The sequence below is a fragment of the Callospermophilus lateralis genome, unplaced genomic scaffold, assembly GCF_048772815.1.
Source record: "Callospermophilus lateralis isolate mCalLat2 unplaced genomic scaffold, mCalLat2.hap1 Scaffold_63, whole genome shotgun sequence".
In the NCBI taxonomy this organism is placed as follows: Eukaryota; Metazoa; Chordata; class Mammalia; order Rodentia; family Sciuridae; genus Callospermophilus; species Callospermophilus lateralis.
In genome coordinates this window covers 648,130-673,275 of record NW_027514713.1, presented here as the reverse complement: position 1 = coordinate 673,275, position 25,146 = coordinate 648,130, and the positions used below count along the sequence as shown (strand labels likewise).

Genomic DNA, 25,146 nt, shown 5'->3' with positions numbered 1-25,146 from the left:
AATGTTTAAGCAACTTAGTATATTTCATAAGTCTGAATTTATTGTAGGCTTCTAATAGAAAAACTATGTCCTTTTTTTTAAGAGAGAGAGAGAGAGAGAGAGAGAGAGAGAAAGAGAGAGAGAGAATGAATATGAATTTTTTTTGTAGATAGACACAACATGATGCCTTTATTTTGTTATTATTTTTTAATGTGGTGCTGAAAATCAAACCCAGGTCCTACCCATGCTAGGCAAGCACTCTACCGCTGAGCCACAATCCCAGCTCGAAAAACTATGTTCTTAAATTAACATATTACAGTTTTTATTTTTGTTGTTTGAGTGTGGGTGTGTGTTTGTTACTGGGGATTGAACCCAGGGGCGCTCTACCACTGAGCTACATTCCCAGCTGTTTTTATTTGAAACTGACTTGCTAAGTTGCTCAGGCTAGCCTTGTACTTGCAAACCAGAATTATCTCAACTTTATCCATGGTGTGGTTCTCTGAGGACCTGCCTCTGAACATCTGCCTAGAAAATGCTCCAGCAGAGCAAAATCTTGAAAGTCATTCACAAAGACATTTTTAAAATTTGCCTTGAGCTTTTTTCTGAGCTGGCACAAAATAAAGAAAACTACAGGGAAAAAAGTCAGAGGCATTCTCCTAAAATCTCTAAAACCTGGAAGCTCTGAGGACTCCCAATAACTACTGATGCCTTTCTGAGCTGCTTGACTATCATACCTCCCAGTCTGGAGGTGAGATCACTTTTCTGTCAAAAATGTCTGTTGCCTGAAGGAGACTCAGGTCTCATCACTGATGAGAGCAAAGATCAGAGAGCAACTCTGCTTTTGTGGAGTGGAGAAACAGGGCTTTCAGGTTGTATATTGATGAGTATTGTATGTTGTAGCTTGGGGAATTTGGTGGGAAGGCCTGCAACTAACTAAAGATGAGGATGAGAAGAATGAAATGGAGGAGAGTGAGGTGAAGTTTGAGAACTCTTCTGCAAACTTATGAAAAAAAATCTTAGATAAGAAGTTGAGAATCTTAGTTATGAAGGTTTTGACAATCCTCCAGTAGGCTGTCTTCAACCTGCTGCATTGTGACTAGCACTCAGGGCTGAACAGCGAACTCAGAGCAGATCATAACAGTCCAGGCACTTCAAGACAACTCTACAATCGGCAACATGATGACCAGAAAGTACTTGGAGATAGATCCTAACCAACTCATTGTGGGGCATTATAAATATGTTTAAACTGAATTAGAGGAGAACTAACTGAATATTTGCTATAGAGGTATTAGATATAACTATTATACTGGATAAATAATTTATGTAATACTGATAACATAATATTTGACATGATCTTTGATGATATTTACAAATATTCATTTTATTACACTGTTACTTCAAAATAGAAATTTTAGTGTGTACTACAATCAGAATGTGTCATTTCTGAGTCATGAAAAAGTAATTGAAATTTAGAAGTATTATAATTTGAAAATTATCACAAGTGACTTTATATCTAGAATTAGTATTCCTACATTCTTGTGGTTTTTCACCAATTACAATAATGTGTTAACAAAAATTGTTTTTTTTGCCTTCCATTTAGCTTTATTTTCAGAGATTATTCTTAGAATTAAAGTAGAGCAATCAAACTGATTTTTTAAAAGTCTCTTAGTTAGGACCCTCTCCCCCCCCCCCCCTTTTTTTTTTATTTGGCAGTTGTGGGTATTGGGCCTTGCACATGCTAGGCAGATGCTCTACAACTGGGCTACATCTTCAGTCCTAGGATTTTTACTTTTTAATGTGTCATGCCTCATACAGACTTAATCCTAACATTCTGACTAGACATTCTGACTAGTCTGTCCTACATATTTCAATGTTAACAATTTCATTCTCCTGGGTTCTATTAACATAGAATTGTGAAGGCTTAAGATATGGGCAGGAATGTGGGCAGGAATGAAGTTGGTTTTTGTACTCTTAGTGGTAAAAAGGCAATTAAATGATTAATTGATAAGAAATCAATTTCCCACTCCTTAAACCCTATGTACATATTCTATCATCCTCCTTTCTCTTACTACAAAATATCTGTTCTACAGACAAGTGGTGATATGTTAAAGAAAGCCCCCACATCTGTCTGGATTGGCATGACTAGCAGTAGTACTATCCCCAGAGGAAAGTTCTTAGGGGAGTGTTCTTTACCTCTTTATTTCCCTTTGCTTGCTTACTAGCCTTTAATTAAATTTATACCAGTAAATGGTTTTATTTGAAAATAAATAAGGCTTAATTTTAAAAATATTTTTAGCTAATTTTAAGGAAGCATTTTGTAAAAGAAGATCTAGTAACTTGAAGCTTTTAGTTATCTTTCTGAAGACTAAATAGGAACTGCACTTCGAACTTCAGTTAACTTAAATGAAAGTGTCTTTTGCATTGTAAGAACTTAGATGTTTGAGGAATGATTGACATTTGATATGCCTCTTAGATACTTCAGTTAAATATAATTACCATATTTGTTTTGCTATTAAGGCATTTTCCCTAGATGTAAAAGATACACAGTTAGTAGAAATATTATTGTTAGGTAAATAAAATTTGGTCTATCATAATATATCAGGAAATTGTTTTTATACAGGTAAATGATTGCTGTAAAACAGGAAAGCCTACCAATTTATTAATGGTACAGTATATAAAACTACTCATGATACTAATATTTTTTATTATTTAAAATCATTTGACTTACTAACCAAGCTTTCTCCTGTATGTAATTCTTTCTGTATGTGATTTCTAAAAGTTACTAGATCTTCTTTACTGCTTAACAAAACAAAGTTACCTCATTTTCATTATAACATGGAATTGGAACAAAATTTGCAGATATGCTGTTTAGGGGTAATATCACATTAATAGCAAACCAGATTCCCATAGAAGTGAACTTCAAAGTGAAGAGTGATGTTTTAAAGTGGATTTTGCTATGGAATTCAATATTCGAATTCCTCACTCAGGAATGTTGCTAGTACTGAATTATTAAAAATATTGGATTGATTTAGGAAGAAGAATTTGGTGTCGTTGATTCTTATTCTGAACAAGGCGCACACTATAATGAGACTCACCTAGAGTTGATAGAAAATGAATTAGTTGGGAAACCTGAACATGAGCCCGAAGAACTGAACAGAGAACTGGAAGAAATGAGGACCAACTATGGGACTGAAGGATTGCATCAGGTACATTTACCTTCTGTGGCCTTTGTTTGCTACTCACAAAAACAAAAACAGGAAATTTTTTTTAAAATATATTTTTTTTAGGTGGACACAATATCTTTATTTTACATTTATGTGGTGCTGAGAATCGAACCCAGTGCCTCACTCATGCTAGGCGAGTGCACTACCACTTGAGCCACATCCCCAGCCCTCCAGGAAATTTTAATTATAGTTTATTTATTTAATGAGAATTACAGGTGTTAACTTAAGATTATCTCATTCACGAGAAAAATGGGGTTCTTGCACATAGTATTAAGAATCCCATTTTACACCTAGAATTCAACTATTTGGGGTAACATGTATGTTACTTTGTTTATTTAACTTAATAAGATAGAGTAAAATAACTTTGGTGATTTCAGGACAGATGTTTTTCTAATGAGCCTGAAAGAAAATTGTGGTATAAATCATATTTTTTTAAAAATGATGACTTAAACCCATTAAGAATGTCAGCATGTCCCTGTAAATATTATCAGCAGTTAGAGTGACATCTCTTGTATTAAGTAATCAGTTATGAATCAAGATGAAAATGGAATATTAATGAGGATGACAGAATAGATTTCAGTTTCATCCTCTCCAAAATCAAGTTGATGCTGTTGCCTGGTAACAGATTGGGGGAGCTCCCCAATATAAAGGCATTTGCTTCTAGAATTAGATATATAGAAAAGCCAGAACAAGTGAAAATTTTTTGCATGTGCACATTAATTTCTTTCAGATTGATTTGGAAGTAAAACAAATTTCTTAAAGCTCATAGCTTTCAAATGTGGGAGATAGCATACAAATTGTAAGAATTCCACTAATGTGTTTTGAATCTCATATTTTTTAAAAAGTTGCTTGTAACAATGATAATCAGTTTTATGTAAAATATAAGCCTAGAATGTAATTATTTTCACTGATTTCCTTTAGTTACAAGAATTTGAAGCAGCAGTTAAACAAAGAGATAGTATTATCACACAGCTCACCGCCAATTTACAACAGGCAAGAAGGGAAAGGGACAAAACGGTGAGAGAATTTTTAGAGTTGACGGAGCAAAGTCAAAAATTGCAGATTCAATTCCAACTAGTAAGTATTACAAGTAGAACAAGACTTACTCTATTTTTATAACGAATTTTTAAATTTTTTCACTTTCTAGAACAAATCTGTTATAAAGCCATTTGTTTATTCGTACTGGAAAAACTAGTGAAAAAGTGTTATGTTAATCAAGAATTTAATTTATACTTCTTGGGTAGTTTCTTGCTATTGTTTTCTTTGTACTTCTTCCCTGTCTCTATTTAAAAATTCTACAAAGTCTTATCATGTGTATTTTTGCAGAAATTTAACCTGCAGTTGCACCCTACTTTTTTTAACCCTGGTATGGTTTTATGTTAATTAGATTCTCAATTATAACTAGACTGACAACTGGATACATTCCATTTGTCTTTAGTTGGAACTATAATCTAATTGCGTTAAACAAAAGGGAGGAATTTAAGGTAAGAATACAGGCTTGTTTATAGAACTTAAGGGCAGAAATAGAATCAGAACTCTGAGAGAAATTGGAACTAGAGTTTGAAAAGTCATCAAGAATCCAGGAAGAACTTTCAGTCCACATTTTTCTCTGCCTGTCTGCCTGTCTTATTTCTCCTATTTTCTCAGCTTTATAATGTGAAAGATAAATTCTTTGGCTCATTACCCAAAGTGCACACACATGACCTGTCAGCATGTTGACAGCATGGAAACATGTTGACTGAGATCGTAAGCCTATGAAGTGAGCATAGTTTCCAGAGAGCCCCTGTGGGCTGAGGATACAATAAAATGTCACTTCAAAATTTAATATTTTAAATATTTTCTTTCTATTTTCAAGTTACAGGCTAGTGAAACTCTACAAAACAGCACTCATAGTAACACAGCTGCAGATTTACTGCAAGCCAAACAACAGATTCTCACTCATCAACAACAGGTTGAAGAACAAGACCATCTATTAGAAGATTATCAAAAAAAGAAAGAAGACTTCAAAATGCAAATTAATTTCTTACAGGAGAAAATTAAAGTATATGAAATGGTATGTGTATCTTAAGGAAGTCAACCTACTTGTAGCAGCTTTGTAATTAACTTTAAAGTTTTTAATGAAGGTGTTTACCTTTTTTTATGCATATGCACCCAAAATTTCATAATTGAGACAAACTCTTTGAGTATATAAAATAATATATTTCAAAAACATTGAGAATTTCGTAGTAATAGTTTTAAAGATGATACTACTCATTACTCTGCTCCTTAAAAGTGATCTGCCTATGATAAACTAAAATCTCAGGAGAATCTATTTTAATAACTAGGATCTTTATCCTTTTTCCTCCAACTAAATGTTTTTCTTCTTATTTTAGCCATGATTATAAAATTCTGAAAAAGAAATTTTGTAAATTTAAATTAGAAAAAAATGTGGTTGATTCTTTTTATTCACTTGAGTTATATTCCAGTTTGGGGGAATTATTTAGTCAATAATTGCTCCTGGTAGGAAATGTATCACATGGATTGTAATTTTTAATCTTAAAAGCAATTCATGCTAGCAGATTCCATTTTTTTGTTTGTTTTTTTGAGAAGTTAAAGTTTAGATGTGATTATCCTGAAGCTGCCCTATTAACAGGTGCCAGAGTTGAAATTTTGAGCTCCTTGCACTACACTGCACCCTGATCCTTGCCATCTCTGTCCTTTTTTTTGCTCTGTGAGAGCTGAAACAAGGCAGTGTGATCACCGTGTTTGAATGTAGCTGAACATCATTTTACAGTAACTCAAATTTCTTGCCATCACTCTGTGTGTGTCTACAAATGTCTATGAAAGCACCATTGGTATGGATTTGTGGGTTTCAAATAAATTTGAGCAAGTAGGCAAATACAGAATCTGGAATAATGAAGATGGAGAATACCTATAATACAGCATATTTTATAAACATAGCAGATTCTTCAGGAAGTTGAGAAATTACCAAGACAAGAATATTGTTTGGATAACAAAAGCATTAACTAGCACTTATTAAGTACTTACTCTATAACAGGCAGTATTCAAAGCCTCTTACACATATTAATGCATTGAATCATCACTACAACCCCATGAGATAAGGGTACCTTTATCATTTACAATTGATGGTACCAAGACAGTGCAAGATGAAGGAAATAATCCAGGTGCAGAAGTGATGTATTGATAGAGCCAGATTTCAAAGCTCAGTTATCTGACTCCAGAGACTCCTCTTTGAAAAATAGGAAATGTACAAATTTAAATTATGAGAAGGGCATGCTTTTCAACTAAGGTAATTTAAAGATTATGCAAGTGTTTACAGAATACCTATTCTGTAGTAACCCTTGCAAAAGATATATGACGGACCTTAAGATGTCCCCTTTCTTCACTGAACCCATGGAGAGGTGCGGCATGTACACAAGTTACCACAAAATAAAAAGTAAGTGCAGGTAACAAGTGTTATGAATGTTTTGACGAGGTCTGATTTATGAGGAAAAGATTCAGGGTAGACATCAGCAGGGAGGTAATATTTGAGATAGATCTATAAATTGGAATAATGTGTTATTTATATTTTGTTTACCCATAAATTGGTATAATATATGGAACATAATATATGGAACAGCTATTCAATACCTATTTGGTAATCAAGAGAATTGTTTATGAATTCATGACAAATAGAGATAGGCAGTATATTCTTTGCGGGGTGTGGAGTGGGCATAAAGACCCAGGCTGAAATATTTAAAATGTATAGGGAGCAAAAAGTAATTTACTTAGAAAGCAATAGGCTTTGGAAGTGTCTTTCTGGAGGGTAAGAGTAGAAAGACAATCGAGGCCTAAGTTGAAAGTGCCCGGATCTAGGATTTTATTATTTCTTATTGTCACTAGGCAGTATAATTGCAGATAATCTAAAATTTATGTAATTCATTTTAGTAATGAAAATAAACTGTTTATTTGAATGTTAGCAATAATGCTTTTATTGTTCTTCTTATTATATTTTAATTTCTCAGTTTTCAAAAAATTTAATCCCTTTGAGAAGTAGTTCTGTCAGAGCAGCTGAAGTAACTATATTGATAGTCAAAGGCTCATTATCCTAATCCTCCAAACCTCCTGTGTTATAGTAGTCACAAACAGGAAGTATGTTATTCCCCACTCTTTCAGGTGTAGTTCTAAAAATAGAGGTTTCCTTGACTGAAGGGCTCTCAGTTTTGTAACATAGAACAAGTGATTTAAAACCATGTAATTTGAAAAAAGCTAAACAAAGAAAACTGTGAATTTGTGGTGTTTAATAGTTGAATGAAGAATTATGGTTATCATATTAGGTGTTGGACAGTATTGAATTAAGTTATTTTCTTTTATGAGGAGTGTTCCTTTCATCTTATAGAAAATCAGGAAATAAAATTATAACAGATTTTTATATCAATGTTAACATTTTTCAAAACTAGTTATTATTTAACAGTTTAGCTAAAATTGACCATCATGAACTGATTTTACTTTTTTAAAAAATTTTTTAGTTGTAGATGGACAAGATATCTTTATGTATTCATTTATTTTTATGTGGTGCTTAGAATTGAACCCAGTGCCTCATGTGTGTGAGGCAAACACTCTACCTCTGAGACCCAGCCTCAGTCCTGATTTTACATTTTATATAGGTTCCAACTGATTTATAAATTTCTTTCTAGTATATGAATATATTTGTATAAAGCTCAGTAAAAATAAAATACCTTAATTATTTTATTTTAACCTCAAACACATTCTGGGAGATAGAGGAAATTTATCTTTATTGTACAGATAGAAATACCAGGATTAATAGATTACATTAATTTACTAATGTTGCATTCTAGTGTAGAAATTAAGAAGGCTCAGCACTTTATAACATTTGATGTAATTGGAAAAGGAATATGTGACACTAAGACAACAGCTCATAGTCTCACTCAAGAGGCTGCACAAGATAACCTTGGTTTATGTAGTGCAAAATTTGGCCTTTATTTGTTAGGCTCAGAAGTCATATTTTTTTTTTCTTGAGCTATATCAGAGGTTAATTAGTTCAAGAGGTTAATGTTTAAGTCTAAATATAAGACTGTGAATTTACAATGAGAAATAATTATCACAAACTTCAGATTTTAAGCTCATTGGATTTTATATTCTTTCTATGGACAGATGAATTTTAAAAGCCAGGTAATAATTTAAAAAAATTGTTTATTAAGTATTAGATGAAAGGGTGTTGGAGGAATCAGATGTTCAGTGGCATGAGGTTGAGATAACCTGTTACATCCATCTCAGAGTAGTAATGTTCATGTCTGTAGACTAAACTTCTTAAATGCTCCTTGCTGTAACTCCCAACATTGTTTTCTGCATTCAGTATGGTTTTTCGAGAGGGATCAGACTTCTCAAAGGTTGATGGTGTGTTGGTCTTCTTCCAAGAACTATACTCAATTGATCAATGTCTACATTTTCTTAGTACATTCATTCAAGGTGCCTAGAAGTCCTTGTTTGGCAAGGACTCGTGTCTCCTTAACATAACTTTTCTTCCTTACCTATATTTTCATCAGTTATATGGATTTCACTTATTTCCTTGGCTTTAGGACTATAGCTCTTAACTGTTTAATGAATATGCGTTAATATGTCTTGTCTTAGCCTAATCTCCAGTTCCAAAGATAGGAACTGGGGAAAATTATCTGATGGTCTTTTATTTTTCTGTTTGAACTGTGGGTCTAAGCCCAAGTTGGTATGCTGTAAATATACAGTAGTGGTCTTAGGTGTCACTTGATGTTCAGTCACTTAAGCATTGCATATCCCTAAATTTCTGATTCACTTAAAACCCTAGGAATGGAGTTAAGGAAGACTTAAAGGAATCCACTTTAGTTCTTGTTGTTGTTCTCATTTTATAGCACTTGTCCATGAATACCTTCAAATCACTAGAATCCAGGGGAGGACCGGTATTTATTTATTTTTTGTTTCTTATGAGAATCCAGGGGAGGACAGGTTTTTATATTTTTGTGTCTTCTGAGAGTGTCTAGATAGTATGTAGTACTATAAGTAGCCATCAGAAATACTTATATTTAGAATATTGACCAGTTAATAAGAAAAATGAAAATGTGATAGTTTATATAGATATTTTAATCAGACTGGATTTTGTTTTGTTTTGCTTTTTTGGTCGTGCTAGAGATCAAACCCAAGGCCTCACACATGCTAGGCAAATTAGATTGCATTTTTAAATTTAAATATTTAATCACAGCACAATGTAAGATAAATTTCTTCCCAAGAAGGGTAAAACTGTTATATTGTTTGCTCATATGTACTGTCAGGTAGATAAGTCCTACTCTTCTTGTACTGGGAAAAACAGGGGTGGGGGGCGGCAGGCCCAACAGTTGTTTTTTATAGAATTTTATAAAAAGGAGACACCCATAAGAAGTTGCCAGAAGCTAAAAATGTCATTCTTATATTTCCATTTTCTTTTCTTTCTAAAGGAACAAGATGAAGTAGAAAAGTCAAATAAAAAAGAATTACAAGAAAAGGAGGTGATCATCCAGGCATTAAATATAAGAATAATAGAAGAAGAAAAAAAGAATCTTGAGCTAAAGGATCAAGTCACAGCCACTGAAAAATTAATGAGAGAATTACAAGAACAAATTGCAAGTATGAAATTAGAGCTGGCTAATTCTAAGCAAAAAGAAAGACAATGTTCTGAAGAAATAAAACAATTAATGGGTACAGTTGAAGACCTTCAGAAAATACATCATTACACAGATAGCCAGTTTGAATCTGATGTGGTACAGAAAATGGTGGAACAAGAAATGCAGAAAAGATTAGAACAACTCCGAGCAGAGATGAATGAAATGTATGGGCAGCAGATAGTACAGATGAAACAAGAGTTAATAAAGCAACACATGTCACAGATAGAGGAACTTAAAGCACAACATAAGGAAGAAATTGAGAGTGTTTTAAAATCACATTGAAATATTACAATTAATGAAGATCAAATAAAGTTAATGAATGTGGCAATAAATGAACTGAATATGAAATTACAAGATGCTAATGCTCAAAAGGAAAAACTCCAAGAAGAACTAGGAATAATTTCAGGAGAAAAATCTACTCTGCAGAGACAACTTGATGACCTTTTTGAAGAATTGAACTTTTTAAGGGACCAAATTCAGAGAGCTAGAATGATAATAGCTGAAAAAGAAAGTCAACTGAATGAAGCACATAAGTCCCTTAGTACAGTGGAAGTTTTAAAAGCTGAGATTGTTCTGGCATCTGAATCTAGGAAAGAACTAGAGTTAAAACATGAAGCAGAAGTTACAGATTACAAGATAAAACTTGAAATGTTGGAAAAAGGAAAAAATGCTGCATTAGACAGAATGGCTGAATCACAAGAAGCTGAATTAGAGAGGCTGAGAACACAGCTCCTATTTAGTCATGAAGAAGAACTTTCGAAACTAAAAGATGATTTAGAAGTTGAACATCGAATAAATATTGAAAAACTTAAAGATAGCTTAGCCATTCACTATAAACAGAAGATAGATGGCTTACAAAATGAAATGAGTCAAAAGATGGAAACAATGCAATTTGAAAAAGATAATTTGATAACTAAGCAGAATCAGTTGGTTTTGGAAATTTCAAAACTAAAAGATTTACAGAAGTCCATCATGGATTCAAAATCAGAAGAAATGACCCTTCAGATGCATGAACTCCAAAAGGAAATTGAAATATTAAGACAAGAAAAAAAAGAAAAAGGTACGCTTGAACAAGAAGTTCAGGAATTACAACTTAAAATTGAATTATTGGAGAAACAAATAAAGAAAAAAGAGGATGACCTTAAAGAAAAATTTTCACAACTTGAAGCAGAAAATAACATTCTTAAAAATGAGAAAAAAGCTTTTGAGGACATGTTGAAAATTTATGTTCCTGCTGAACAAGAAGAAAAATTGATTTTCATTGACTCCAGCAAGTCCATATCCAAAGATTGCAGCTGGCAAAAAGAAATGGAAATGCTTACAAAAGAGAATGAGGCCCTCAAACAACAGTGTATTCAGCTAAATGAAGAAACTGAAAAGCAAAGAAGTACATTTTCATTTGCTGAAAAAAATTTTGAAGCTAACTATCAAGAGTTACAGGAGGAGTATACTTGCCTTCTCAAGGTAAAAGATGATTTAGAAGACAGTAAAAACAAACAAGAATTAGAGTATAAAAGTAAACTTAAAGCACTTAATGGAGAGCTTCATTTACAAAGAATAAATCCAGCTACAATCAAAGTGAAAAGTGCCATGCTTGATACTAACAAAGCTTTTGTTCCAGAGCCATTAGAAATCTGTGAAGTTGTTGAGAAAGATACAACAGAACTTATGGAAAAACTTGAGGTAACCAAGCGAGAAAAGCTAGAATTGTCAGAGAAACTGTCTGATCTCTCTGAACAATTAAAACAGAAACATGGTGAGGTTAATTTTCTCAGTGAAGAAGTCAAATCTTTAAAGCAAGAAAAAGAGAAAATTCTATTGAGGTTTCAAGAGCTAGAACTCCTAATTAACCATCATAGAGCAGAAAATATAAACATGTGTGATGTTCATTTAAGTTCTTTACAAGATGGAATAGTAACTATTATAAACAAGGATTCTCAAGGATCATTATCTAATGTAGGTGAAGATTTTGGAGAAGAATCAAAAACAGTAGTGGAAGAGAAAATTTCTTTTGAAAATGTGGCTATTAGAAGAGAAAGCAAGCAAGAACAGTTATTTTCACCATCAGTAACAAATGAGTCCTCACCTGGGACAGATCAATCAAGTGAAAACGATAAACTCCATCAGGAACTTTATGTACTTAAATCAGAACAGGTATATTTACTTATTTACATATGGTATAGGACAGTGAAAATGTATATTTCATGCTAAAAAGAGTTTTCACCTTCTTAAAACAAATTTATAAAAGAAAATGAAAGTGAATCATGTAATTCTCATTTGGATCTATCATTTATCATTTAATTTTCCTGTTTTTTTCTTAAACTGCTTTTCTTTTAGCTAATCTATTATATATTCTGCTCAGAAAATAAAGCAATATTTCTTTGTAAAGACAATAATTTAAATAATATTGTTTAGAATCTCAACTTTACAAAAGTTATTGATTTTATAACTTAGCATTTTGTTGCAATTTCAAAGACTTTTAGAGTTTTTATTTCATACTGGTCTTTTTCAAGGTTCCACAATTGTAAACAAACTCTTGAGTGTTTTAGAACCTTATGCAGTTGTTCAATAGTTATAAATTCTTTTTCCTTTTTGCAAGAAAAACACTTAAGCCCTAGAGTTTTTTGAGTCTTATACCTGAGGAGGAAAAAAATAGTATTAATTCTCTGTACAGCTAAAGAAATAAAACACATAAAATAATAGGTTATTTCCTTTTATGTCAGCTATTCATATTAGAAATAACAGAAAAGTCTGATGTGTATCTTCAGTATGATAATGCTAAATAAACTTTTTATAATTAAAAACATCTTTTAGCTGTAGATGGACATTTTACCTTTATTTTATTAATTTAGAATATGGTGCTGAGAATTTAACCCAGTGCTTCACACATGCTAGTCAAGCTCTCTACCACTGAGCCACAACTGTAGCCTGCTAAATAAACTTATTTGCTTCTAAAACTTAGGTAATAAATATCTTTTGCAGATATAAGAGTTTAGTGTTGAAAGAGAGAAGAAGTTAAGGAGTATATATTTCAGTGAGGAAAGACAGGTAATAAATGTGAAAATAAGACAGAAATATTGTTAACAGTCTATGAAGAAATAAAACATGGTATTGTGATAAAATAAAACAGGGAAGCTCACAAAAGAAATTGAGAATGATGGGTGGAGGTTTGTGGTGGTCTGGAGCTTGGAGGAATTAACACTTGAACTGAGATTCAAATGAGAGGGAAGAGGCTGCATTATGGAAATTAGAGCAGTTGTACCATGAGTAAATTTGAGGAACCGAATTGAAGGCCTATGTAGTTGAGTTTGAGAAGAATTTGAAGAAGGAAGAAACTCAATCAGAGGGAGCCCCTTATAGACTTTGTAAGTTTAGATTTTTATCCCTAAGTACAATAGGAAGTCATCGGAAAGTTTTCTGTTTTTATTTCTAATGACATGTTCATGTTGATGATCTTATCAAATGTGGTCATACTTTAAGTTTTTAATAACTTGAATAGACCCAAGAAATTCAAATTGCTTAACTACTATTGCTATGTTAAATATTCCAAATTGTTTTTAAAACTATAAATGGTGGTGATTACTCCTAAAAAATGTCAGATATAATTTAAATTTTATTAAAAAGCATTATTCGAAGAAGACCTGAATTTGAAGGACATTTGTCAAATTGGTGAAATTTTCTTAATAGGAATTTTGTTTCTGTATTGAAGATACTTGCAATGGTGTTTAGATACTCTCTCCTTGAAATTAACTAAACAAAGTGAAGAAAAGCAAGTCTGTAAATTGCTCCCATTTATCATTACTAAAATAAACCCCATCATTGATACAGAGGGGGGAGTAAGGTATGTATGCAGGTGGAGGGAAGGTCACAGAAGAAATTGAGCGGTGACTTACATAGTGATACTGTTTACTTGTCTGAAATACTGCAGAGGCAACAAAATACTCCTACTCTCAGTATTAAACTTAGTAATTAGAGCAGATATATCTCACTGAAACCAAAATAAATGTGGCTGTTAAGAATTTTTAACTGGCCAGCTGCAGTGGCAAATGCCTATAATCCCAGCTGAGGGAGGCTGAGGCAGGAGGCTAGTGAGTTCAAAGCCATCCTCAGCAACAGTGAGGCTGTAAGCAACTCAGTGAGACCCTCTCTCTAAATATAATACAAAATAAGGATGAGATGTGGATCAGTGGTCGAGTGCCCTGAGTTCAATCCCCAGTACCAAAAAAGAAAAAAGAAAAAGAAAAAAAAATATTTTTTTTTTTTTTTTACTGAAAAGAAAGAAATGAATAGTTTTGGAGTATAATTCCAGATTATCAAAGAGTCTTTTCAACATTGGGGTGCAAGAAATAAGGAGTGGCAGGAACATATAGATATTGGCTAGTTATTGATGCTGAGAGAAGCCATAAATTCAAGTGTGTGTGTTTACAATTGGAGGTAATTATTGGTATTGGAAGAGATACTGAGCTTAGAAACATCTACTGGAGCTTAGAAACCTCAAGAGGAACCATAATATCAGTTCTGTGAGTGAAGAGACACTACTGTATAGGCTATATAGACAGCTACTATATCCCTAGTACCTAGAATAATGTTTTGCACATAATCAGCAGCTAATAATGTTTTACGAATGGATGAATGAGGGGTGAATAGGGGAAATAAACAAAGCTGCTTTATCAAGAATCAGCTGTGAATCAGGATAGGCCTTCATGTTAGAATGAAAATCAGAATAGCTTTTGTCTCTTGCTATTTAGCATTGTTCTATAAGCCCTAACCATTCCAAAGATAAAAAGATACATGGCATAAATAGAAGTAGATAATTCACAGGTGTAATTAAGAAATTGAGAAAAATAATCTAAGCAAAAAATCCAAAAAACCTAATGTAAAATAAATGTCAAAATTAGCCAAAAATATGTAAGACCAATATAAATAAAATTAGAATACTTTAATGAAAAATATTTGAATAAATGAAAAGTCTCATCTCTGAGTGGGCAATTTTTTATATTATACAATGTCAGTTATCTCTAGATTTATCCAACTTAAAAAGTTACAGAAATTTGACTTAATTGGTTTATAGTTCATCTGGAAGAGTAAATGCACAAGGAGAGACATGAATATTTTTTTTAAAAAAGTAGAATGTATGTAACATGATGTGTAAAAAATAATTTTTAGGTTTAAATATTATCAATTTAATAAATGAGATATTGAAACGAGTTAAGTATTCAACAACATAGAAAAGTGTCAAGAATATCTACGTTCAAAGGAAGTAGAAGGAAGGAAATAAAGAGCAAAAAATAAGAGAACTTGTAATAAACAAGTGGGGAAATTTTTAAGAACTTTGGATGTTTATTATTTGAAAAGATTATTTACCGGTATTAGATCTCCAAAAATATGACCAAGGGGGGAAAAACACATAAGCAAAATCAAGAATGAAATAAGGACATAAGTACAGGTACCACAAGAAATTTCAAAAGTCATAAATAATGCTACAAATAATCTCTGCCAATAGATTTGAAGATATAAGCAAACTCTAAATGGTGTTCTGGAAGAATATAAACTACCAGAACTAATGCAAATAGAAATGAATAAGTTCAAATAACCATTAAATAGAAATGAATAAGTCAGTAATCATTAAAGAGTTGAAGTAGTGGTCAGAAGTTTTCCCTTTTGCCTCATCTCAAACCAAAATGCTAGACTTAAGACCATTTTACAAGTAATTCTTATTAACTCTCCAAGAACAAAAGTGTAATTGTCCACTAAAGTAGGATTAAAGAGAGAATGGAAGAAGAAAGGAAAGAAGAAAAACTGAAGAAAGAAAAACCACTTAGTTCACCTTAGAAGGCCAATATTAATATGAAGTCCTGATAGGAATTGTAAAGAAAATAAAATTGTAGAGTAATCTAACTTGTAAGTGTAGTTGCAGAAATTCCAAATAAAATATTAGCAAGTTATACCAAGAGTGGACAAATAGTTAAACATTTGAAAAAAAAATCTGTGACTGTAATCTCTACATTTTTATGTAGCAAGACAAAATCCATGATTATTTTAGTGCATATCAGAAAAAAATACATAAAAAATTTGACAACCCATTTATAAGTTAAAAAAAAAAAGCTTTAGGAAATCAGGAATAGCAGGGAAATTTTCTAGTCATGATGCTGATTTTCATCAAAATGTTGACAGATTATATTTCTGATGGTGAAATTTAGAAGCATTTCCATTAGAATCAAGTATAGTACTAGGATACATACCCATTGTCAACATTACTATTGCAACATGGTTTTGTAGTTCTTAGTGAATGCTTCTCCAGTTCTTGCAATATGACAAGAATAGGAAATGAGAAAAAATATGAACAGATCAGGCAAAACTTAAAAACCAAGATAATAAGATATTTTGAGTTTTTGTTAAGAAAATTATAAAATATTGAAGGACACAAAGACCTGACTGTGTGCTAATACATATCATATCCATAATGGAAAGATACAAAGAAAAATATTATTTCTCTCCTAATTAATAATTCTAGTCAAAATTACAATAAGGTTTCTTAATGAATGTGGAATACTGATTCTAAAATTGATATAGAAGAGTAAATAGCCAAGAATACTCAAGACAATCTTAAAAGTATGTATTTGTTATCAAAACTTATTACAAAATCATTATAAACAATATGGTTTAATGCCAGGATGGTTAAGTAGATCAGTAGAATATAATGAAAAGCCCAGAACAGATCTGTATCTTGTAAAAATTTAGCAAGAAGACCCTACAAATCAATGAATCACTTAGTGAATCTCTACTACATTCCAGGCACTGTTCAAGTCATTCATAATTTAACAGTGAATAAAAATGATCAAGGAAGAATAAAGTTTACTTTTTAGGGTTTAAATGAACATTAGAAAATACAGACAAATATTTCTGGTGGTCTTAAGTGCTATGAATAAAATTACAGTATGATAAGAAGAATAAGATCTCCCTAAGTGTAGGGCTTTGTTTGCATAGGGTAGGTCAAGGAAGACTACTTTGATGAGATGATATTTGAGCAGAGACAGAGGAAATCAAAAAAATAAACCAAATTAGCAGAAGAAGCTTAGAGTATTCAAAATTGTTTGGGAGGAAAAAAAATTGTTTTGAGCACAATTGACTTTTGATACTAGAGGTTAGAAGTTAGGGAATTAGATCATTGTCCCTTTAGGGAAAAAAAATCAGGTTGGTTAAAAATGTACACATAAGAAGAAAATAGAATCTTAAGATAGGAAAACTTTTAATAAAGACAAAGCATGGGAAAAGATTTAAAAATTTTATTGTATCTTTTAAAAACAATAATGTAAAATAGATTTGAGGACTGGGACTAGATATTTGCCATGAATGTAAGTTGCAAACAAAAGCTATCAAGAATATAGAAAGAACAATTAATGTAACAAGAGGTCCAAAAACAAAATAATAATGGGCAAAAGATGTGAAAGACATGTGCCTGAATAGGAAATCAAAGTATCTAATAAACATGAAAATATTCTTTCAACCTTACTATTCAGTGTAAAAATAAAATAATATTTTATACCCATTAGGTTGGTGAAGTTAGTCTGATATAAAGAATGGTGAGGATGTGAGTATATAAGTAATCAACCTTCTGGTAGCGTTGTAAATTAGTACTGTTATATAAAAATAATTTGATCAAATCTAGCACAGTTAAAAATGCACTATCTGTGACCTAGCAGTTATATTTCTAAGTAGTTCTCAAAGTGGGGTTCCTGACCAGAAGCACAGCATTACTTGGTAACGGGTTAGAATTCATAGCTCTTTGACCTCTCCTGAAACAGAAACTGTGGGGATGGGGTTAGGTTCCTAAAGTAACCTGTTTTAATAAGCATTCCAAGTGATTCTGATGCATGTTACATTTAAGAACCACTAATTAGAAAGAAATTAGCACATTTATCCAAAAATTAGGAATAAACCAATTTATCTCCTGAAAGGAAATGGACAAATTTTGGTATAGTCATAATACCACAGTTAAAATGAATTAACCTATTGCCTACATGCTGTTAATTTTTTGTTTGTTTGTTGTACTGGACATTAAACCCCCTGTTACCTACATGGAATAATACCAGAGTCATATTGAATGAGAAAATAAACTTGTAAAATTAATATCATTTGTGTAAGTCCATAAAAATACAATATATACAGTGCATTGAGAATGCAAAATGTATTGTAATGAGAAGTGATAATGTAAGAATTGGACTTGATTTGTACCAAACTATGATACTGGTTGCCTGTGAGAAAGGAGTGATGAGAACATAGAAGTGTATGGGGAGTACAGGGAATGAAAAAAATAGAGAAAATGTTATAGTACTTGTTAATTTGGGTTTTGAGTTTATTGCTTGCATTTTTCCATATTTAAAATAGTATTTTAAATCCAGGCATGGTGGTGCATGCCTGTAATTCCAGCTATTTGGGAGGCTAAGGCAGAGGAGGGTTCTAAGTTCAAGACCAACCTTGGCAACTTGTTGAGACCTTGCCTCAAAAAGGGCTGGGGTTGGGATTGTGGGTCAGTGGCAGAGCGTTTGTCTCACATATGTGAAGCACTGGGTTCAATCCTCAGCACCACATAAAAATGAAAATATTGAAAAAAAAAGGGGGGCTGGAAATGTCGCTCACAGGTAGAGAGAACCCCTGGGTTCAATTCCCAGTGCCAAGAAAATAAAATATTATTTGAAAATAAAAATGAAAGATAAGGAAGAGCCAAGACAACATGAGAGAAATTGGTATGAAAATTTGTTCTCCTGGTCTCCTTGGCTAACTACTCTTACACAGCTGTAGCCGATCCATTGCTGTTAGTCCTCTTAGGGTTTTTAATTGGACCCTGAATCTTTAACTGTTTATTTAATAAGATATATAAAACAAAAAATACATTCTGTAAAACTGATGGTCCTCCATACTCACTACAGTAGCTGTAAACCAATGATGATTAATTAATGATTTGATTAGTTCCATAAAACCAGTGGAGAATGTTATAGGACAGGCTATATAAGCAATGACCAAAGAGACTTCATTTTACCCTGAGACTCCATATTACGTAAGAAGAGCTTCTCCCATAGGAATGCCCCATCACTGTACCACATTACTAATTGCCTAGCATAGCCTACTTACAATACAAAATAGCAATTCTTACACAATGTAAAATTGTTCTCTTTGGTTCCCATTTTCCTTGGGCAGTGTGCCTTTCTGGGGAATAATTGATTAGATGTTAGTAGCCATTCTTTAATTTATATTCAACTAGGGTCACTTTGATCCATTTCTCTTTTGATTATGATTATGAAAAAATCCCAGGAGAAATGAATGAGATGAAAATTTGATTAAGACATTACATTGTTTCGCTAATGGCTTTATTCTGCTTCTGTACTACTTCTTGCTTGCTTGCTTGCTGGTTGCCAAGTCAATCTGGATGTGGTTTTCGCCTTTAAACATCCTAAAATGTTGAGGCTCTAGGCTGTTTTATGCAGAGGCAACTTGTTTCTGTAGGGAGCATTCCCGGACAGTCAGAATAAAGACTCTCCAATATGGACAAATCATAAGCTATACCAAATATCAAAATTTGCTCTAAAATTGAGGTAATGATACTACTCTCCTTGAAAAAAGAAGTAGCTCAGTATAACTAAATGAAGAATGAAGAAAAAAATGTCATTGGTTCTCTTATGAAGTTTTAAACTATAATTTATTTCTCCTCTTGTTTTAGTATATGCAAAAAGCAAATTATTTTATAGTAAATTATTTTAAATTTTTCTAATATATATTCACTTTCAGAATGATTTAAGGCTACAGATGGAAGCTCAGTGCATATGCCTTTCACTGGTTTATTCAGCTCACGTGGATCAGGTTTGTGAATATATGGAAAATGAAAAAGATAAAGCTCTTTGCAATATTAAAGAGGAGCTTATTTCTGCTCAAGAGGAAAAGATCAAGGAACTTCAGAAAATATACCAGTTAGAACTACAGAATGTAAAAACACAAGAAATAGGTAAATAGTTTCTGACTTATAATTACCATGAAGCAACACTTAGAGTCCACCATTTCATAATTCTGTCCTTAGAACTCACAGGGGAAGGTGACTTGTGTATCTAAGCCCTAGTCTTATTTGTTCATATAATCATTGGATATTCATTTAAGTGCTAGAGAAAACTAAAATTACTGAGTCATTTTCCCATAGGAAATTATAATCCATTGGGAAAGCATATATAAAATACACTGAAAATTTCTGAAATGTAAAGAATGGAGGGAGAAAAAAGAGTCTTGTCTTTCCTGGGGAGATGAGTAGCATGAGGGTATGGGTAGGAGTAACTGGGTTGGAAATTTGGGGAAGGCTATGGAGTCTTAAGCATTGAGCTCTATCTAAGATTGCATCCATTTGGGAGAACTGGGAGTTCAGGTTGTGTTAGCTAGATAAAACTGGAGAGATTGGAAGGAGCTTGATTAGGAAAGGTTTTATGTACTCTGATGAAACATGTTTATGTTTTATGCTATTGGTGATAAGACCTACAGCAGGATTTTAAATAGTGGGAGTAACAATAAGATTTTTATTTTAAGTTGATACCATTAGGATCAGTTGGAAGGGATGAAATTATTGATGGGAAGACCAGCCAGATTGAATTGAGTATGAGAGAAAGTTAAGTTCAACACTTAGAGTTAGGTTCTAGTTTGTTGTTAATGTTAGCAGAAATTAAGAATGATACCCAAGTTTCTAGCTTAAGAAACTAGAGTATGGTTCTAGTCATAGAAAGGAACCAATTTGTGAAAAAAATAATAATTCAGTTTTAAATATATTGAGTTAAGAATAGAATACTTATTGACTTTGAAAAAATATATAGGAGTTAGTTGAAAATAGAAGTCTGAAACCTGGGAGAAAAATTTAATTATGAGGTAAAGATTTATAATCAGCATGAATGTCAAGGACAAGAGGTCAAGGACAAGAATGAGTTATCAGGGGAAACTAGAGAGTGAGTTAAAAGACCAAGATGGAATAATGGGAAGTAACAATGTAAAGGGACCATACAATGAACCATAAACAATTAGTCACAGTTAATGTTTTTCTTTCATGATTATTTGGCCAGTTAACTAGACTTCTTGTGTTCAAGGTATCTCTAGGCCTTCACTTTTGCTTCTAGGAATGAGTTTTATTATTGGAATTGCTTTGGTGAACAGAATAGAATTTCAAGCATATCAGATAATACCATGCTTTTTCACTTCAGGGGTTCTTTGAATATAGTAATATTTTAAGTTTGTATTTTTTTAAATTGATATCTTCTTGAGGTAGTCTGTCCACTATTTCCCAAATTGCATCTTAACTAATGGCTCATTTAATTGGCAAAAAAGTTAGTTTAGTGATTAATTATCAGCATTTTTTAAGAAATAAAAATAAAAGAGGAAAGTGAAAGGTGTTAACTACTCTCCTCTGGTCCCTTTTCAACCCTTCTTTTGTTTCATGTTTCTGAATTGTTTTAAAGATATAAAATTGTTGAATTTAGAGATACTATACCATAAAAATAGGAGAAATGATCTTGAATCACACTGTTTTCTTGTTTTCATCAGTCAGAATGAGTCAAATTAAAACCTGAGTTTCACTCAAAACATTTTTCAAAGAATAAATATTTTTATACATTGAAATAAAATGATTGTTATTTCACTGAGAAGTTTGTATTGAAATGTGTATTGTCTTCTCTTCCTGTTATCTTCTCTGAAAGATACCAAAAAAAAATTAAACAACTTGAAGAACAAATTCAAGAATTAGAAAACTTCATATGCTTTTTGCGCAAACAATTGAAAGAAACTGAAGAAAATCATAGGGCAGAAATTTATTCTCTACAGGAGAAGCTTCAAGCCATTAGTGAGGCCACGGTGGACCCAAGGTATCTATTTACTTAAAACTTCATTCAGCAGTATTTGTAGCTTAGTAACAATGATAGTATCATCTGGAATGGTTATTTTAAGAATAAAATATAACTTTAACAAAGAGATAGGATGTAACATTTTTAAGAAATAAGAGCAGGATATAATTCTGTATCTTTGAAATGTGTGAAATAAATGTTGGTATAAACCAAAGACATTTTATTATAGGAATTTTACTTATACTTTTATAAAGATGTTATTATTAATCTATTTTCTGAATTAAAATAAGTCAGGTAGTAGATATTTACTTGTTTATTCTATGCCTAGGCTTTGATATGTTGATGTGGTGAATACTTAAATAATCTAAGTATGATCATTCCACTATGACTTGAATATACTCCATTTGATTGTCTAATGCTCAAATTCATCATGTCCCAAATAGAACCCTGATCTATGAGGAGAGAAGAAATGATCTTCAATTACCACTATGTATGTTTTCTTGGATCAGGATCTTCTAAAATTTTCTCCTTCTGTAGCCATCTTCATCCATCCTGACTCCTTTCTGTCATAACTCTCTGCCATTCTATGAAAAAATCTTGGGTTTTTTTTAACTTTCAAAGTACATCAAAATTGTGCCACTCCTTACTGCTCCACTGGTCCCTGCCATTGTTGTGTGTTTCACCTGGATTACTTAACTTCTGTTTACAGTCTGTTCTCTATATAGTCAACACAAGTGCCAGAACCTTTGCTTTTATAATTTCAGTTACATCATGTTACTCTAATCCTCTTCTGCTCTTTACAGTCTCACTAGTCCTGAGGACCATGACATCTTTGACTTTCATTTCCTACTGACTTTCTTATCACTTACTGTTCTCCAACCATATAATCCCATGGGGTTGGGGTTGGAGCTCAGCGGTAAAGCGCTTGCCTGGCTTGTGTGAGGTCCTGGGTTTGATTCTCAGCACCACATATAAATAAATAAAGTAAAGGTCCATTGACAACTAAAAACAATTTTAAAAGATTAAAAAAAAAAACCTCATACATCCCCACTGTGATCCTCAAATATATCACATATCAGTACGCTTCTGCTTTAGGGATTCATTGGCTTTTTCTTCTACCTAGAATGATTATTCTCCAGGTATTTGTATGCCCACACCCTCATCTCTTTTGGATCTTTACTTAGATGTCATGTTCTTACATAAATTAAAATCGTCCCCAAAGAGTCTGTGTCTTACTTTTCTACTTAATTTTTTCTTAAAATTATTTGTTTTATATGTACGCATACATTATAATCATTGTGTGTGTGCATGTATATGTGTATATAAATAATGTATGTATGTAATGTATGTATCCAAATGTATATAAATTTAGAGGAAGTATTGTTTCATTTTGTTTGTCTTCAATTAAGGAATTTAAGCCTTTTTAAAAAACATTTTTATTAGTTGTTATTTTATTTATTTATTTATTTACATGCAGTGCTAAGAATTGAACCCAGTGCCTCATACACACTAGGCAAGTACTTTACCACTGAGCCACAACCCCAGCCTAGGAATTTAAGCTTATCTTTGTCTATTTAAGTCACTGATATATTCTAAATTCACATGATTTCTAAATACTAATCTTACCTTATTGTTCTGATGACTGGCTTTTCTTTGGTACTTTTTTCTCTAATTATTTAATATGGCATGTTTCTGCAATAGCAGTGACTATTAGATATAGTAACTATGACAAATATATAGTTTGCATTTTAATTCCTGATTCATTTCTATTAGGGTTAAATTATTGACTTAAGCTGTTTCTTCAATTGTTGACATTTAAACTGATTCATTTATTCCCTATTAGTTGGTAAACTTCTCATATCAATCTACCGTCCCACCCCCTGATACTTTTAATATGCTTCTGGGATTCAATGAGGAAGGAATTATCAATATAACATACATTCCTGTTGAAATATTTGTTCTTTGAATGGTCTTCATATATGACACCCAGAATTTTCTCCAGGTATTCTTTTCTGTTTGGAAACAAACTAAACCTTTTTTTTCTGTGTTAGAATATGAATTATACCTTGAAAAGACTCTTGAGATACCACATATTGTAAAGGGAATTCACTAACTGGTCAGGGAAATTCATCATAATGTATTTCCTGTTATATGGCTCAGTGGTAGAGCACTTGCCCAGTATATGCAAGGCCCTAAGTTCTATCCCCAGCACTGGGGGAAAGGATGGGGAATAAATAGTTAGATAAATATATCTTCTGGTTTGCACCTTGATTGGCCAAACTAAAGCAAACATATGACTTATGTAGTTCCCAAAAATTCTTTTTTGTTTTCATAGATTAATTCTGAGGCCTGTAGTTAAATAGCAGATGAAATTTCTAACCTTGAGCAATTCTTGTTTCTCTAGAGCTTTCTTTTTTAGCATGTACAGAATGATTAAAGCTTCTGTTTCAGTAACTCAAAAATTTACTTGAGCATCACAGAGAACCAAAGACATAATATTCTTGAAGGCTCAAATGCTTGTTATTTGCCAAGAGTAGGAAAAATGATTTATTTAAAAAAAAAAATCAGTGGTGGGCCTATATTCAAAGTTCTGAAGAGTTATTTTATTTTTCATTATCAACATCCTAAGTGCTTGTAAGGAAATGAAATGGTACCCATAAAATTCAGCTTCATTTGTATTATTAAGACATTAATTTTACACTCTTGGATCAGAGAATTTAATAGTCACCTTTCCTTTAGCCCAAAGTTGAGCAGACTATTTAAACTCAAACATTGACATTGTAAATGTTGTGTTGAAATGTGAAATTCCATAGTTATCATTAAAAAAATACACATTTTTACCAAGATTTACTACATTTTTAGTCTTTTATAATTAGCCTAAGTCCTGCATTCTCTCTCTTTTAGAATGCTTATCCATAAACCACTTCTCGAGTATGCGGGTCCACTGAGTCAGCTAAGTCAGTACTTAAAGCTTGAATGCATATGCATCTTAATTATCCCTTTTATTCTATGAAAGATGTATAGAATAGATAATTCTGTATTAAATTCTTCTTTTTGTTTTGTTTATGCTTATTTCAGTCATATTAGTGTTTATATTCTATGATTTGTACTTTTTCTACCAGGAAAACAACTGGTAATACTTTTTCTTTCTTTTTTTAATAACCTTATTTTATTTATCTATTTATTTTTTAATGTGGTGCTGAGGATGGAACCCAGTGCATCACACACGCTAGGCAAGTGTTCTACCCCTGAGCTACAATTGCAGCCCTACTTTTTTTTTAAATATTTATTTATTTATTTTTAGTTTTTGGCAGACACAACATCTTTGTTTGTATGTGGTGCTGAGGATCAAACCCGGGCTGCACACATGCCAGGCGAGTGTGCTACCACTTAAGCCACATCCCCAGC

At 32.3% G+C, this 25,146-nt stretch overlaps 1 protein-coding gene across 1 annotated transcript in view; it reads left to right on the top strand.

The window, feature by feature from the left end:
- Nucleotides 1-25,146, top strand: part of LOC143389527 (A-kinase anchor protein 9-like) — a 91,974-nt gene that overhangs the window by 49,331 nt on the left and 17,497 nt on the right. Inside the window, 7 exon segments of the mRNA XM_076842529.1 lie at nucleotides 2,600-2,644; nucleotides 3,012-3,185; nucleotides 4,125-4,280; nucleotides 5,059-5,256; nucleotides 9,668-12,028; nucleotides 19,661-19,874; nucleotides 24,861-24,871. Of these exon segments, the coding sequence (XP_076698644.1) occupies nucleotides 2,600-2,644; nucleotides 3,012-3,185; nucleotides 4,125-4,280; nucleotides 5,059-5,256; nucleotides 9,668-12,028; nucleotides 19,661-19,874; nucleotides 24,861-24,871 (3,159 nt within the window).